Raw genomic sequence first — 16,021 nt, forward strand, 5'->3', positions numbered from 1 at the left:
ACATGCAATGCTGCACCACTGTCCAAAGTCCACAGGAGTCGTCTGTCATACTCTGGTTGAAGTTGTGGATCATTGGTTAGAGCCAATGTGGCGAGTGGAGCTTGTGGATCACGCCGGGGACCACGACGACCTTGTCTTCCGCCTCTGCCTCTGCCTCTGGAGTCTGTTCCTCTGGGCTGGTATGAGACGGGAGCTGGAACTCGTTGGGGACAATCCCGGGTGGCATGTCCCACACGATCACAGATGTAGCATCTTGGCATCCTTCCTCGGAAGGGGCGCCTAGCTGGAGCTCTTGATGCGGGTGGTCCTCTCAAATGTGGCGTGGCCAACATGAATGCCTCTTCTTCAATTAAAAGTCTACAGACATTGTCCACTGTGCGTTGAGCAATAGGGACTTGGTTAATTTTTGTAACAGCATCTTTCCATTCATAATTCAAAGAGTTAATAATGATGCTGATCATTTGAATATCTTCAATGTTATGGCCTCTTTCTCTTAATTCTGTTCTCAGACCTTTCAGTTTGGTCAAATGTCCTCCAATTTGTTCACCAGGTTTCAATCTCGAACCGTGGAGTTCAGACATGAGTAAACATGAAGATTCAATTGAGACAGGCCTGTAGCAATTTTCCAATTGAGCCCAAATTTGTCGGGCTGTTGTATTTGGTGGAAAAGTGACCTGCAGTTCAGTATCCATGGACATCAATAATGTTGTGCGGGCTCTAATCTCTAAATCTCTTACTGCAAAATTCCATGGTTGTCCAGGGGGGTTAAAAATCATGCAGTGAGTGCCTTCTCTAAGAAGCAATAGTGTAATCTCACTGACCCAGGCTTTATAATTGTGTCCTGACATTTTTAGTTTTGACTCACCAGTTAGTGGAGAGACAGAAAATGCCTGGTAAGGAGTCTGCATTTGGTATGCTGGCTGTGCTGGCAGAAATGCCTGTGGTATTTGCTGTGCCTGTTGTGGACCTAAAAATGGTCTTGGTTGTGCCATTGGGGCTGGACCAGGAGCTGGCCCTATTTGCACTTGTGGCTGTGGTACATATGCAGGCATTTGTAGCTGCTGTGGATGTTGCACTGGAATCTGCTGTGTTCCAGCTGCCATTTGTGCTTGAGCTGCAATATTAGCATGACCTGCTGGAGATGCAGTCATTTGCCTTTGCTGCATTAAGCGTGGTTGTGTTCCATCTAAAAAGATACCAGCACCACCAGGGGGTGTTGGAGTTTGGGCCTGTGGAAACACTTGTAGCATTTCAGCTTCCTGTAGTAAATTACTTTCGCCAGCAGATGGTGCTGCACCTTTAGTTTCGGGCAGCTTTGCATACGTGGCATTGTATGCTTTAGAGTAGGAGTGATTATGTAAGACATGTGACGTGTGCACTGCTGTCTGTTCTGATTGGCCTGACACAGAATCCACCAGGGGGTGTGTCTTTGGCTCTGAGGAAGAAGACAAGATGGCGCTTTTTGAAAATCTTAAGTCACGGGGCTCTGCCTTTTCTTGTTCCAGCATAAACAAATCCCTCTTAAATCGAGACAGTTCATTTTCATAATATTTTACATGCTCACGATAGGATTTGATGGCCATCTCACACTGGGTGAGCTCAGGGCTTGGAGGAGAATAATGAATTGTTTCTCTCTCTGCGTGGGAGTAAAAAGGCTTTGCCATTTGTGGGGAATCTGGCTCTGCACCAAGCGTTACAAATTCAGAAGGTTCTGGGAGGACTTTTTCAGAGCTTGGAAAATCAGAAGAAAATGCTACTGACCTCAGTCGTAAATCATCATCTTCAAAAACAGCTTCTGTCTTATCTCCCTCCATTTCTGCTCCCACGGCTTCTTGTTCCAGGCGTGTGGCTGTAGCAAGGGGCTGGAAATCTGAAAATCTCCTGTCTGCTACCTCTTCGTTGGAAAGATCAATCAAATCATTTACCTTCATAAATGAGTGGTCTTAGTTTCATTTTTTTCTTTTTCTTCTGTTTCGGCATCTTAGCAAAAATAATTAGCGTACCTCAGTAGCTAAAAACTAATTGCCTATGCGCTCTTATCAGAAATAACAAACAAGGAAAAAAGCCATAAATCAACCGTCCGTCTGCTACCAGATGTTAGGGCATTGATTAATCCCATCATTGGCTCTGGGACAATCACCCTGATTTAATTAGAGGATGGATCATGGCTTCTCCAAGTTGCAATATTCTGAAATAAAACCCGAAGAAATATTTTCTAATAAAACTCATTTATTTGTTATAAAGAAAAATAAAACACCTCACTAACTAAGAAAAGTAATTGTTACATTTTGAAATAGTTCGTGCCAGCTGCTTTTCAGCAGCCGACACCTCCGTGGCAAGAGAACAAAGGAAAAGTGTGTGATGGAATGTGGGTGGATACGGAAACGCGTAGCTTACTGATAAGAATTTGGCAAGCTACGGAAAGTCTGACAGTCCAGAAATGATGAGCTCAGTTGGTAAATAAAATAACGCAGTGACATCTTTGCTTCTACGCATGACCACCACATGTGGTAATAGGATCCTGGGGTCTGATGACATTTCCAGCACTTCTCCAATTTACTCTGGAACATTCTGGCTATCCTCGTCGGGGGTAGATGCCACCTGTAAAACATCTTATACAAATTCTCCTTATATGCTGTAGACATTGTCATTTTATAATTATGTGACCACAATTTTTGCCATTTCTCTAAATCAATACCATAGCCAAAATTCTTCCCCCATGCTATCATTGATTCTTTAACTTGTTCTTCTTCCAGTTTAACCTCTAATAAATAACCATATAGCTTTTTAATTACATGATCATCAGAGCCCATTAAGATCTTATCTAAATTAGTCAAGTCATTATACAAACTTCTTGTTTGAGATCTTCTCGATATCTAGAAAGTATTTGCATATATGAAAACCAATCCATTTTATATCCTTGATCTTCTATACCTTGCTTTAGTTTAAGTTCACCCTTTTCATCCAATAATTCCTTATATCTTATAATTTGTTCCCCTTTAAACGTCACTGGATACGAGAATGCTTCAATTGTGGATATCCAGAAGAAAGTCTCCAGTCCCTGTTCGGGCGCCAATTGTGAGATGCAAACCAACAGCAAACCTCGTAATAAGTGAAGCAGAGACCATGAACAAGGAAAAAGCAGATTTATAAAGATATATGTATATATTATAAGCTTTTGCAAAAGGGTTCTCCCATGGAAGAGAGAGAACGTCTGATCACTTCAATTACATGGTTTAAATACAGTTTTCGAGGTACAGCAATATAATGAAAACGCCCCCGCAGGGTATTGTCTTCAGGTCTTATATAACAGTTTGGCTTTCTTCACATGTTCCGCCCTGGAGTTCCCCTCCAAAAATACCCTTCCAAAATACCCTTTACATATGTTTTCATACTTATGGATATTGTTCTTCTTAATTGATCATTAGGCTCTTCCTCTTTTTCAATAGAGTTTAGGTCAGCCTGACCCAACTCAAAATGTCCCAAAAACATTTATTTCCTCAAAACAAGCATCACAGTTCCCTTTTCCTTTCCAGAATATAATGCTTACACATGTCCTATTCACCAGGTTATATAAATCAGGTTAAATGAAGGTTAAATATGGTGTTACTCTGGTTATGCTTTTTTATTTATTTATTTATATACCACCCTACTCCCGAAGGACTCAGGGCGGTGAACAGCCAAACAGTAAAAATACATAGATACAAAATTTAAAAACAAAGTAAAATCGAATTAAACAATTTGGCCCAGACAGATTAAAACACCCCAATCATTTAAAAACCGATTAAAATTTGCATAATTAAAAAGAGGGAAAAGATTAGGCCAGGCCCGCCTGGTGAAATAAAAAGGTCTTAAGAGCGCGGTGGAAGGTGCGCAGATCTGGGATCCTCCGTATCTCCGGGGGGAGCTCGTTCCAGATAGTAGGTGCCCCCACAGAGAAGGCCCTCCCCCTAGGGGCCGCCAGTCGACATTGTTTGGCCAACGGCACCCAGAGGAGCCCCTCTCTATGAGAGCGTACCGGCCGGCGGGAGGCTATTGGTGGTAGTAGGCGGTCCCATAGATAACCAGGTCCTAAGCCATGGAGCGCTCTAAAGGTGGTAACCAAAACCTTGAAGCGCACCCGGAAGACCACTGGGAGCCAGTGCAGCTCGCGCAGGAGAAGTGTTACATAGGAACGCCATGTCGCTCCCATTACCACCCGCGCGGCCGCACTCTGCGCCAGTTGGAGCCTCCGGGTGCTCCTCAAGGGGAGCCCCATGTAGAGAGCATTACAGTAGTCCAGGCGGGAGGTGACGAGGGCATGAGTGACCGTGCGTAGGGAGTCCCGATCCAGAAAGGGACGCAACTGGCGAATCAGGCGAACCTGATGAAAAATCCTCCCGGTCACGGCCGTCAAATGCTCTTCTAAAGACAGCCGTGAATCCAGGAGGACGCCCAAGTTGCGAGCCCTCTCCATGGGGGCCAATGATTTGCCCCCAATAGTCAGCGATGGCACCAACTGACTATATTGGGACGTCGGAAACCACAGCCACTCAGTCTTGGATGGGTTGAGCCTGAGCCTATTCCTCCCCATCCAGATCCACACGGCCTCCAGGCACTGGGACATCACTTCAAGGGCATCGTTGGGTTGGTCCGGGGTGGAGATGTACAGCTGGGTGTCATCAGCGTACTGGTGGTACTTCACCCCGAAACCACGGATGATCTCGCCCAGCGGCTTCACATAAATGTTGAACAGGAGGGGTGAGAGGACCGACCCTTGCGGCACCCCACATATGAGGGGCCTTGGGGTCGACCTTTGCCCCCGTGTCAACACAGACTGCGACTGGTCAGAGAGAAAGGAGGAGAACCACCGCAACACAGTGCCTCCCACCCCTAACTCGTCCAACCGGTGCAGCAAGATACCATGGTCGATGGCATCAAAAGCCGCTGAGAGATCTAACAGGACCAGGACAGAGGAGCACCCCCTGTCCCAAGCCCTCCAGAGATCATTACCAACGCGACCAATGCCATTTCCGTGCTGTACCCGGGCCTGAAGCCCGACTGGAACGGATCCAGATACATTGTTTCATCCAGGTACTGGGGGAACTGTTGCACAACCACGCTCTCAACAACCTTCACCAGGAAGGTTTTTACAGGAATAATTCATTTTTCTCTCGATGAATGCATTCATTTGCTTTATCGGTGTTTAGGACATACAGTCAGGTCCAGAAATATTGGGACATCGACACAATTTTAACATCTTTGGCTCTATACACCACCACAATGGAGTTGGAATGCAACAAATACAATGTGGGTTAACTGCAGACTGTCAGCTTTAATTTGAGGGTATGTACATCCAACTCAGGTGAACGTTGTAGGACTTACAGCAGTTTGCATATGTGCCTCCCACTTGTTAAGGGACCAAAAGTAATGGGACAGAATAATAATCATAAATCAAACTTTCCCTTCTTAATACTTGGTTGCAAATCCTTTGCAGTCAATCACAGCCTGAAGTCTGGAACGCATAGACATCACCAGACGCTGGGTTTCATCCCTGGTGATGCTCTGCCAGGCCTCTACTGCAACTGTCTTCAGTTCCTGCTTGTTCTTGGGGCATTTTCCCTTCAGTTTTGTCTTCAGCGAGTGAAATGCATGCTCAATGGGATTCAGGTCAGGTGATTGACTTGGCCATTGCATAACATTCCACTTCTGTCCGTTCAAAAACTCTTTGGTTGCTTTTGCAGTATGCTTTGAGTCATTGTCCATCTACACTGTGAAGCGCCGTCCAATGAGTTCTGCAGCATTTGGCTGAATGTGAGCAGATAATATTGCCCAAAACACTTCAGAATTCATCCTGCTGCTTTTGTCAGCAGTCACATCATCAATAAATACAAGAGAACCAGTTCCATTGGCAGCCATACATGCCCACGCCATGACACTACCACCACCATGCTTCACTGATGAGGTGGTATGCTTAGGATCATGAGCAATTCCTTTCCTTCTCCATACTCTTCTCTTCCCATCACTCTGGTACAAGTTGATCTTGGTCTCATCTGTCCATAGGATCTTGTTCCAGAACTGTGAAGGCTTTGTTAGATGTTGTTTGGCAAACTCTAATCTGGCCTTCCTGTTTTTGAAGCTCACCAATGGTTTACATCTTGTGGTGAACCCTCTGTATTCATTCTGGTGAAGTCTTCTCTTGATTGTTGACTTTGACACACATACACCTACCTCCTGGAGAGTGTTCTTGATCTGGCCAACTGTTGTGAAGGGTGTTTTCTTCACCAGGGAAAGAATTCTTCGGTCATCCACCACATTTCTTTTCCATGGTCTCCCAGGTCTTTTGGTGTTGCTGAGCTCACCGGTGCATTCCTTCTTTTTGAGAATGTTTCAAATAGTTGTTTTGGCCATGCCTAATGTTCTTGCTATCTCTCTGATGGGTTTGTTTTGTTTCTTCAGCCTAATGATGGCTTGCTTCACTGATAGTGACAGCTCTTTGGATCTCATCTTGAGAGTTGACAGCAACAGATTCCAAATGCAAATAGCACACTTGAAATGAACTCTGGGCCTTTTATCTGCACATTGTAATTGGGGTAATGAGGGAATATCACACACCTGGCCATGGAACAGCTGAGAAGCCAATTGTCCCATTACTTTTGGTCCCTTAACAAGTGGGAGGCACATATACAAACTGCTGTAAGTCCTACACCGTTCACCTGAGTTGGATGTACATACCCTCAAGTTAAAGCTGACAGTCTGCAGTTAACGCACATTGTGTTTGTTTGTTTCATTCCAACTCCATTGTGGTGGTGTATAGAGCCAAAGATGTTAGAATTGTGTCGATGTCCCAATATTTCTGGACCTAACTGTATAAACTTTAAGGTGTTAAGAAGAACAGTAGAATTATCTGAGGGGATAAAGTTAAAACCTTGTAACAAATACCTCAATTGTAATGCGTGTAATCAAGAGAAGAGCAAAGTAACCCCAGCAAACAGAGTCAATGGATTTACATCTAATGAGCCATTAGAAGTAGTGTTTGCTGATATTATTGGACCTAAACAACCAAGTTTAGGTGGTGCCTGTTATATATTAAGCATTATAGATCATTTTTCTCGTTATGGTTTCTGTTACTTAATGAAAACTAAATCAGAAACATTTCAGCGTTTGTCAAACTGGCTGAAGTTTGTTGAGAGAAAACAGAAACATAAGGTGGTTTGTTTGGTAACAGATAATGGTACCGAGTTTACCAATATAAGATTAGAAAATATGTTGCAGGAGGCAGGTATTGAACATAAACGTTCTGCCCCTTATAGATCACAACGTGATGCTTATATAGAACGCAGAGGACAAACACTGCAAGCTATGGCTAGGTCCATGTTAACTGATTCTGGTTTGCCTGATACACTTTGGGGTGAGGCAATAATGTGTGCTAACCATGTTTTGAATAACGTAGTTAATTCATCAACTGGTGAATTACCATTCATATGTTGGCATGGTAGAAAACCTGAATTAAGCTATCTGCATACATTTGGTGCTCCAGCTTGGGTTCATATTCCCTCGCAATTAAGGTGAAAGGGACAACAAAGCAAAGAAAATGTTTTTTGTTGGATATGAATCTAACCACAGGTCATTTAGGTTTTGGGCACCAGGTACCACTAGCGTTTATTGTAGTGCTAGTGCTAAGTTCCTGGAACATGTTGGTTGGGATAAGCTTGAGCAAGCTGGTTACAAAAATGAGGATAGTGTTATTATTGATACACAAACATTCAATAATACCCCTGAAGATGAAATAGCTGATGTAGAACCTAATACTGTAAAGGAAGAAGAAGTTTTAGGGGAGGAAGTAGTTGAGACACCGGTTATGAGTCCTGAATTACCTAGAAGATATTACTCAGGTAAGACATCCACCCGACAGGTATCAAGTTAGTGTGGTTTGTCAGGTAAATATAGAGCCTTCTAACTACAATGATATAAAATTGTATCCTGCAACGGACCAAGTAGCTTGGAAGGAAGCTATGGCTAAAGAACTTAAATCATTAACTGAGTTAGATGTATATGAAAATGTTAAGTTACCACCAGGAGAATGTTTAATTGGTTGTAAATGGGTTTATAAATTAAAAACTGGTGTTGATGGAACTGTAACCCATAAGGCACGATTAGTCGCTCAAGGATTTGCTCAGTCTGAAAAAGACTATGATGAGGTTTTTGCACCCAGTTTGAGAGCAACCACATTGCGAACCATGTTAGTGTGGGCAGCTAAAAATGGCTATTGAATAACACATATAGATGTTGAAACCGCATATTTACATGCACCTTTACAGCACAATATCTATATGAAAAAGTCATTAGGTTTAAGAACTGATGAGCGAACTGATTGCTGGAAACTAAAGAAAAGTCTCTATGGTTTAAAGCAATCAGGGTATGAGTGGAATAGATGTATAGTTAACGAATTAAATGCTATGGGTTTTATTGAAGGTGTAGCAGATAAATGCTTATTTAAACGAGAGAAAGAAGGTTTGGTTTCTTTTTTACTCTTGTTTACTGATGATATCGCAATTGTTACCAAAACAGAACAGGAGGCAACAGAATTTATTTCTATGTTGCAGAATAAGTTTAGGATTAGAAATTTAGGTGAAATCAAGCACTATTTAGGTCTTGATATTGTAAAAACTAATAGAGGGTACAAATTGTCACAAGCTAAGAAAATTAGCCAATTGTTAAAACGTTATAATATGGAACTATGTAAGCCTGCTAAGACACCAATGAGTCAGGATTTTAAACATGGTAATATTCAAAGTCCTGTATTCGACAAGGAAATATATCAGTCCTTGATTGGTAGTCTATCTTATATTAGTAATTGGTCTAGGCCGGATATATCCTATAGTGTAAATCTATTAGCTAGGTATAATGCTGAACCAACTGAAAGACATTGGCAAGCTGCTAAGAGAATACTAAGGTATTTGAAACAAACAATGCATTATGCGTTATATTTAGAGCCTAACAATGATCTTGTATTAACTGCATATGCTGATGCTAGTTTTGCTACTGATTTACCCACACGTAAATCAACATCAGGTATTGCAATAATGTTTGGAAATTCATTAATAGGATGGAAATCTATCAGGCAAAAGCACATTAGTTTATCAACCATGGAAGCTGAATTTTCCTGTCTATCTTTAATGTGCACAGAACTAATATATTATAAACAACTGTTAATTGATATAGGCTTAAATGTAAACAATCCATTTGTAGTTTTTGAAGATAATCAAACTGCAATTAAGATGGCAACTAATTTAGCTGTGAAAACAAGATCTAAGCACACTGATATTAGGTACTTGAATGTAAGACAATGTGTACAGAGTAAAATGATTCAATTAGTATATTGTATGACTGAAAATAATATTGCTGATAATTTTACAAAAGCTCAGGGTGCGATTAAGCATAAAACATGTTGTGAATGTTACGGTTTAAGAATGTAAGCTATTATATATTGTCCTGCCCAAAGGGGAGAATGTTAGGAAATGGCTATTGTCTAACTAGTTGGTCAGGCAATATATAAACTATCAATACATGTTTGTCAAAAGGTATTGTATTGCTTTAAGACTGTATTGCATCATCCTGTATCCTGATTGGCTAAGCTCTGTAGCCAATGTACTTAAGGGGAAGCCTGAATCATGGCTTGTGAACACTACACCATTTTATCTGCTTATTTGCTGTTACTCTCTACCTGTTCTCTCTGTATGATCACTGTTTGATCATTGCTACTTGTTACTTTCTACTATTTATTGAATGTTTTAATACTGAAATTGTTCCTGTTTGAAACTCAAGAAGAACTGTTTTATTGTGTAATGACAACAACTGGTAAGAAGACTTTGTACTTGGAATATCCCTGAATTGATCTTTTAAATATCACCTTATCTGTGTATGATTTGGATTGTTATTGGACTTTGCTTTACTTTTTTCTAAAAAGTAAAAGAATACCACAACTCAGTGTGTCAGTATATTAACTGTGGTTATTCACTCTCAGCCGCTTTCATGTGCATACTCAAGGGGTACTCTGCTCGATAACCCATAACATTGGTTATGAGCCAAGAATATCCTTAACAAGGGCCCTGGTAAGTACCTTAAAAATCCAGCTCTGCTTCTTCTACTGCATTAACATGAATATTTCCGCTCTAACCTCTTCAGGAATATTTTTGGCACAGTTGGCACGGAAAACCATTAAAGGATTTTTTTTTTCTGGACCCACCTCATGCACAAGGAGCAATATCAAGTACTGACTTTATTCTCTTAAAGGCAGTTAACTTGTCAGCATTTTTTTTTTAAATTATATTTATATACCGCCCTTCTCCTGAAGGACGCAGGGCAGTGAACAGCCAAGATCAAATGCATAAATATAAAAGTTAAAAACAATTTAAAACCAGATTAAATACTTTGGCCCACAATTAAAAACATCCCATTAAAATCCAATTTAAAATTTAAAACCGTTAAAATTAGGCTAGCCCGGCTTGCTGGAATAACAAAGTCTTCAGGGCACGGCGGAAGGTACGCAAGTCCGGGATCCTCCGTACCTCCGGGGGCAGCTTGTTCCAGAGGTCAGGAGCCCCCACTGAGAAGGCTCTCCCTCAGGGGGTCGCCAGTCGACATTGACTGACCGACGGCACCCCGAGGAGCCCCGCCCTGTGGGAGCATACTGGCCGGTGGGAGGCTGTCGGTAGCAGAAGGCGGTCCTGTAAGTACCCAGGTCCTAAGCCATGGAGCGCTTTAAAGATGTTAATCAACACCTTGAATCGCACCTGGAAGACCACTGGGAGCCGATGCAGCTCGCGCAGGAGAGGTGTTGCATGGGAGCGCCCCACCGCTCCCATAATCACCCGCACAGCCGCTTTCTGGACCAGCTGGAGCCTCCAGATGCTCTTCAAGGGGAGCCCCATGTAGAGAGCATTGCAGTAGTCCAGTCGGGAAGTGACGAGGGCATGAGTGACCGTGCGCAGGGAGTCCCGATCCAGAAAGGGACACAACTGGAGGATCAGGCGAACCTGATAAAAAGCCCACCTGGCCATGGCCGTCATATGCTCTTCTAAAGACAGCTGTGCATCCAGGAGGACACCCAAGTTGCAAACCCTCTCCGTGGGGGCCAATGACTCGCCCCCAATAGCCAGCGATGGCACCAGCTGGCTATATCGGGACGTCGGGAGCCACAGCCACTCAGTCTTGGAGGGGTTGAGTCGGAATCTGTTTCTCCCCATCCAGACCCGCACAGCCTCCAGGCACTGGGACATCACTTCAAGGGCATCATTGGGGTGGTCTGGGGTGGAGATGTACAGCTGAGTGTCATCAGCGTACTGATGGAACTGCACCCCAAAACCATGGATGATCTCACCCAGCGGCTTCACATAAATGTTGAACAGAAGGGGCGAGAGGACCGATCCCTGTGGCACCCCACACATAAGGTGCCTCGAGGATGACCTCTGCCCCCTGCCAACACAAACTGAGACCAGTCAGAAAGGAAGAGAACCACGGTAATACGGTGCCCCCAACCCCCAGCCCCTCCAGCTGGCGCAGCATGATACCATGGTCGATGGTATCAAAAGCCGCTGAGAGATCTAATAGGACCAGGACAGAGGAACAACCCCTGTCCCGAGCCCTCCAGAGATCATCAACCAATGCGACCAATGCCGTTTCCGTGCTGTACCCAGGCCTGAAACCAGACTGGAACGGGTCTAGATAGACAGCGTCATCCAGGTGCTGGGGAAGCTGTCGCGCAACCACTCTCTCAACAACCTTCGACACAAAGCGAAGGTTGGAGACTGGACGGTAATTCGCCAAAACAGCCAGATCCAGAGAAGGCTTCTTGAGGAGGGGCCTCACCACTGCCCCTTTCAAGGCGGAAGGCAAGAAACCCTCACTCAACGAAACATTAATGATCCTCTGGAGCCAGCCTCGTATAACCTCCCGGGAGGCCAGCACCAACCAGGAGGGACACGAGTCCGATAAACGTGGCCGTGCTCAGCCTCCCCAGAATCCTGTCCATGTCCTCGGGAGCCACAGGGTCAAACTCCTCCCAGATAATATTCTCAAGACCCACCTCCATCATCCCGTCTGGATCCGCCCAGTCAGAGTCCAAGCCTTCCCGAATTTGAGCGATTTTGTCATGCAGATACTGCACAAAATCCCCTCTGCAAGGGGTCTTCCCGCGCTTCCAGATGGAGGAGGGAGCGGGTCACCCTAAACAGGGCGGCTGGGCGGTTATCTGCAGACGCGATAAGAGCGGAAAAATAATAAAAATAATTAAATTTTGCCGTTTTTATCGCCACTAGGTAGGTCTTAATATGAGTCCTCACCAGTGTCCGGTCGAATTCGGAACGGCTGGCCCTCCAACCGCTCTCCAGGCGTCTTTTCCGGCGCTTCATCTCCCTCAGCTCCTCAGAAAACCAAGGAGCCAAGTGAGTTCGGCGCTGGGTCAGAGGCCGCGAAGGCACGACACGGTCCAAAGCCCCAGCGGCCGCCCTATCCCAGGCAGCCACCAGGTCTTCAGTTGGGCCGTGAGCCAGAGCCTCAGGGAATGGCCCAAGCTCCATCTGGAACCTGTCGGGATCCGTCAGGCGCCTGGGGCGGAACCACCTAATTGGTTCTGCCTCCCTGTGGCGGGGTGTAACGGTTAGAAAGTCAAACCAGAGGAGAGAATGACCATGACAAGGGCTCAATAACTATATCCCTATATCTAGATCATTCACCCACTGACCAGAGACAAAAAACAAGTCCAAGGTGTGTCCCCCCCATGTGAGTAGGGCCATGAACTAACTGGGTCAGGTCCATGGCTGTCATGGAAGCCATGAACTCCCGAGCTGCCTCAGATATTTCCCCGATGGATGGCAAGTTGAAGTCCCCCATGACCAAGAGCCTGGGGGTATCAACCGCCACCCCGGCAATAATGTTGAGCAGTTCGGGCAGGGCCGCCGTCATGTGGCAGGGAGCCAGGTATGCAATCAGCAGGCCCATCTGTGCCCTATGACCACAGAAAGCCCCAACTCCAATTAAAAACATTGAGGCAAGCATTTCTCAAAGTTCCATTTATTAGAGTAGGTATACTGGCACATCTGGGAAAACCCGAATCTGAGAGTTCCGGGTTTTCCCTCAGTAAATCAAAACCCCAAATCCAGCCCCTGCACCCATCAGTCTGTCACATGGCCCAATCATCATCCGTCCCAACTTGAGCCATCACTGCAACTCCTCCTCCTCCAGATGCATAAATACCATGACCTTGACTGAAGGGAAGAATGCTATTATGTTTAACTACAATCACTCTCCTGAATCCCCCCCTCCTACTTTCCCAAGCACAAGAAATTGGCAGCGTGGAAGCTTCTGGTGCTAATATGGCTTCCAAAGATGACAGGCATCCCCCTCGAGGGAAAAACCACGCTCAGGAAAATAAAATGGACAAAACACAAAAGAAGAGGGTTAACACGTTCATAAAACCACTTAACCCCCTCTCCCCCCTCCTGGAGGACCCTTTGGCTTGTCAGGGAATTTGTCGTGAAATTGTTTCACTAGCTTTCAGATCCCAACTTTTGACCCACGTAGCTTCTGACAAAGGGTACCCTTTCCAGTGTACTAAATATTGTAATAGACCTCGTTGCAACCTAGAATCAAGAATCTTCTTGACTTCGTAATGAGTTTCACCTTGTACTATCATAGGAGGGGGGGAAGCAGCTGGTAAGGGTCTTGAGGTAGAGCCCACTGCTGGTTTTAAAAGGCTGCTGTGAAACACGGGATGTATTTTCCCCAGGATTCAAGGGAGTTTAAGCTGGACCGTTATAGGGTTAATCACCTTTACTATAGGGAAAGGACCGATGAATTTTGGTCCGAGTTTCTTGCTAGGCAGCCTCAATCTTAGGTACTTCGTTGACAAATACACCTAATCTCCTATTCGAAAAGGCGGCTGGAGGGACTTCCGGTTTGTTTCGCCACCAGCGAAGACGGTCTCTTTGAAGGACCGCCAGCCCCGCTATCTGTAGAGCCGCTTCGATACTCAGAAGCGGCTTGAAAACTCCAAAAATCTGAAGGATTGCTGGAGGAGAGAAGGCAAGGAATCGGTTGAGCCCCTGTGAGCCCCCAGAGAATCGCTGCTGGGGAGGAAACAGGCGCGGCTCCCTTTCAACCTGCCAGACTCCGGACGGCGTGGGACGATTCTGCTAACGCAGAACAAGCTGGCTGCTGCAAACTTCCTATTTGAATGAAACCAACCTTAATAATCAGCGGAAGCCTTAACTTGAACTCCCAAACTGGAAAATTGCAAGTATTGATGTTTTGGTGACTTTTTAAATTAAGAGAAAGTTCGACCGTGTGAAACTGATTTGAAAAAAAAATGGCGCCCAGCAGCTGAGCTGGTGAAAGTGATTTTGAGAAGCTATTTTGATCAGTTACAAAGTTACTCTGCCTGTAACACAGAGGAATAGGAGAAGAGGAAAAAAATTTCTCTTTTTAAAAAAACTTGAGTTTGTTCAGTCTAGCTTCTATTTGATTAAACCTGGGGGACTTTTTTAGAAGCTTTTGTGGAGGTGCAAAAGCAAAAAGGATTTCTCTTTTTAGAAAAACTAACCTACGTGGCAGGATGGCTTCAAAGAAGCAGGAAGGAAAGGCAGCAGGGGGGGGATCCCCCACACACAAACATGAATCACAGCCTCCTGTCCAACAAACTCAGAAAAAAGACTTTGACTTTGAAAATTTAAAAGAATTTATATCCCAGGTTTTGGATGATAAATTTCAAAAATCTCAACAGGAAATTGATGATAAACTTCAAAAATCTCAACAGGAAATTATGCAGGAAATTAATGAAATCAAAGATATGGTGAAACAGGATTATGGCAAGGTGACTAAAAAAATATCAGATGTGGCGTCTGGCCTTGCAGAATTTATTATTAAAGTGGATTCTAAAGTGGAAGAATTTAAATCAGAAGTCAATGTTAAGATGAAAGACAATGACTATAAAATTTCTGATGATAAAATGCAGAGAGTTGAAAACGAAATTGTTATGATGCAATTCAGGGCAATGGAATTTGCTATAAGGCTTCGAGGAATCAGAGAGGATGACAGACAGGATTTGAGACAGATTTGTGCTGAGGCTTTGGCAGTGATATTAAAAATTAATCCTGATGTGGTTTTTTACAAAATAGACAAAATTTACAGAGTGAATTCCTGGGTGGCTAGACAAAGACAATTGCCTAGAGACATGGTCATATATTTTACGGACAGAGCAATAAGAAATGACATCCTGCAAAAATCTTTTCTTACTTCTGTGCAAGTGGGGGGCGCACAAATTGGAGTTTATAAAGAACTACCACCAAAAATGCTGAAAGCCAGAAAAGATTTTGGCTTTCTAGTAAAAGAACTGCAAAAACAAGAGATACCATTCCGGTGGGATGCCCCAACTGGCATAATTTTGAAGTATAAGGGAGAAAGACATCGTTTGAATACTGTGGAGAAGGCGGAGCATTTCTACACTACTATTTTTAAAGAAAGAACACCATCTCCACGTACATCTACAGTCCTGGAGATTAAGGAGAGTGATAAGAAGCAACTCCAGCAAGAACTGCAAGAACAGTCTAAGCAGGTGGAGGTAGAGGAAACGCAGGGTGCTGAAGGAGGTTTTTTGGAAGAGCCCCTGTTAGAATCTTCTCCAATCTTGGACCCGGTTCGGATGGTTGAAGTTAAGGATCAGCGCATAACTCGTGCAAAATCTAAGCAACTTAAAGAAAAGCAACAACAAGAAAGACAATATAAAAAGGGAGCTAAGAGCACTACACAAGAGACTGAAGCCATGGGGGAGCAAGACCGAAGATTCCGGAAGATATTCGGTTATTCTGCTCGTTGCTTCAGAAAGATAAAGATGATGATTAAATGTTTATCCTGGAATGTGAATGGGTTGAACTCAGCACAAAAAAGGAAGAAATTATTTGCATACTTGAGACAATTTAATAATGATATAATTTGTTTACAAGAAACTCATATCACAACTCAAGATCAAAAATATTTGATAAAC

The 16,021-nt window shown here is 43.9% G+C and overlaps 1 protein-coding gene across 1 annotated transcript; it reads right to left on the reverse strand.

Moving 5' to 3' along the window:
- Positions 1-209: 209 nt before the first annotated feature.
- Positions 210-12,981, reverse strand: LOC139317572 (uncharacterized; the record flags this gene model as incomplete). Its single annotated transcript, XM_070944666.1, has 4 exons — positions 12,785-12,981; positions 3,320-3,338; positions 1,926-1,980; positions 210-1,894 (listed from the first exon to the last, which is right to left on the reverse strand). Coding segments are annotated over exons 1-4 (1,956 nt in total), but the record flags the coding sequence as incomplete, so codon positions are not given.
- Positions 12,982-16,021: the final 3,040 nt, after the last annotated feature.

This window comes from Pituophis catenifer, unplaced genomic scaffold, assembly GCF_029215685.1.
Source record: "Pituophis catenifer annectens isolate HBS135680 unplaced genomic scaffold, rPitCat1.0.hap2 SCAF_5, whole genome shotgun sequence".
In the NCBI taxonomy this organism is placed as follows: domain Eukaryota; kingdom Metazoa; phylum Chordata; class Lepidosauria; order Squamata; family Colubridae; genus Pituophis; species Pituophis catenifer.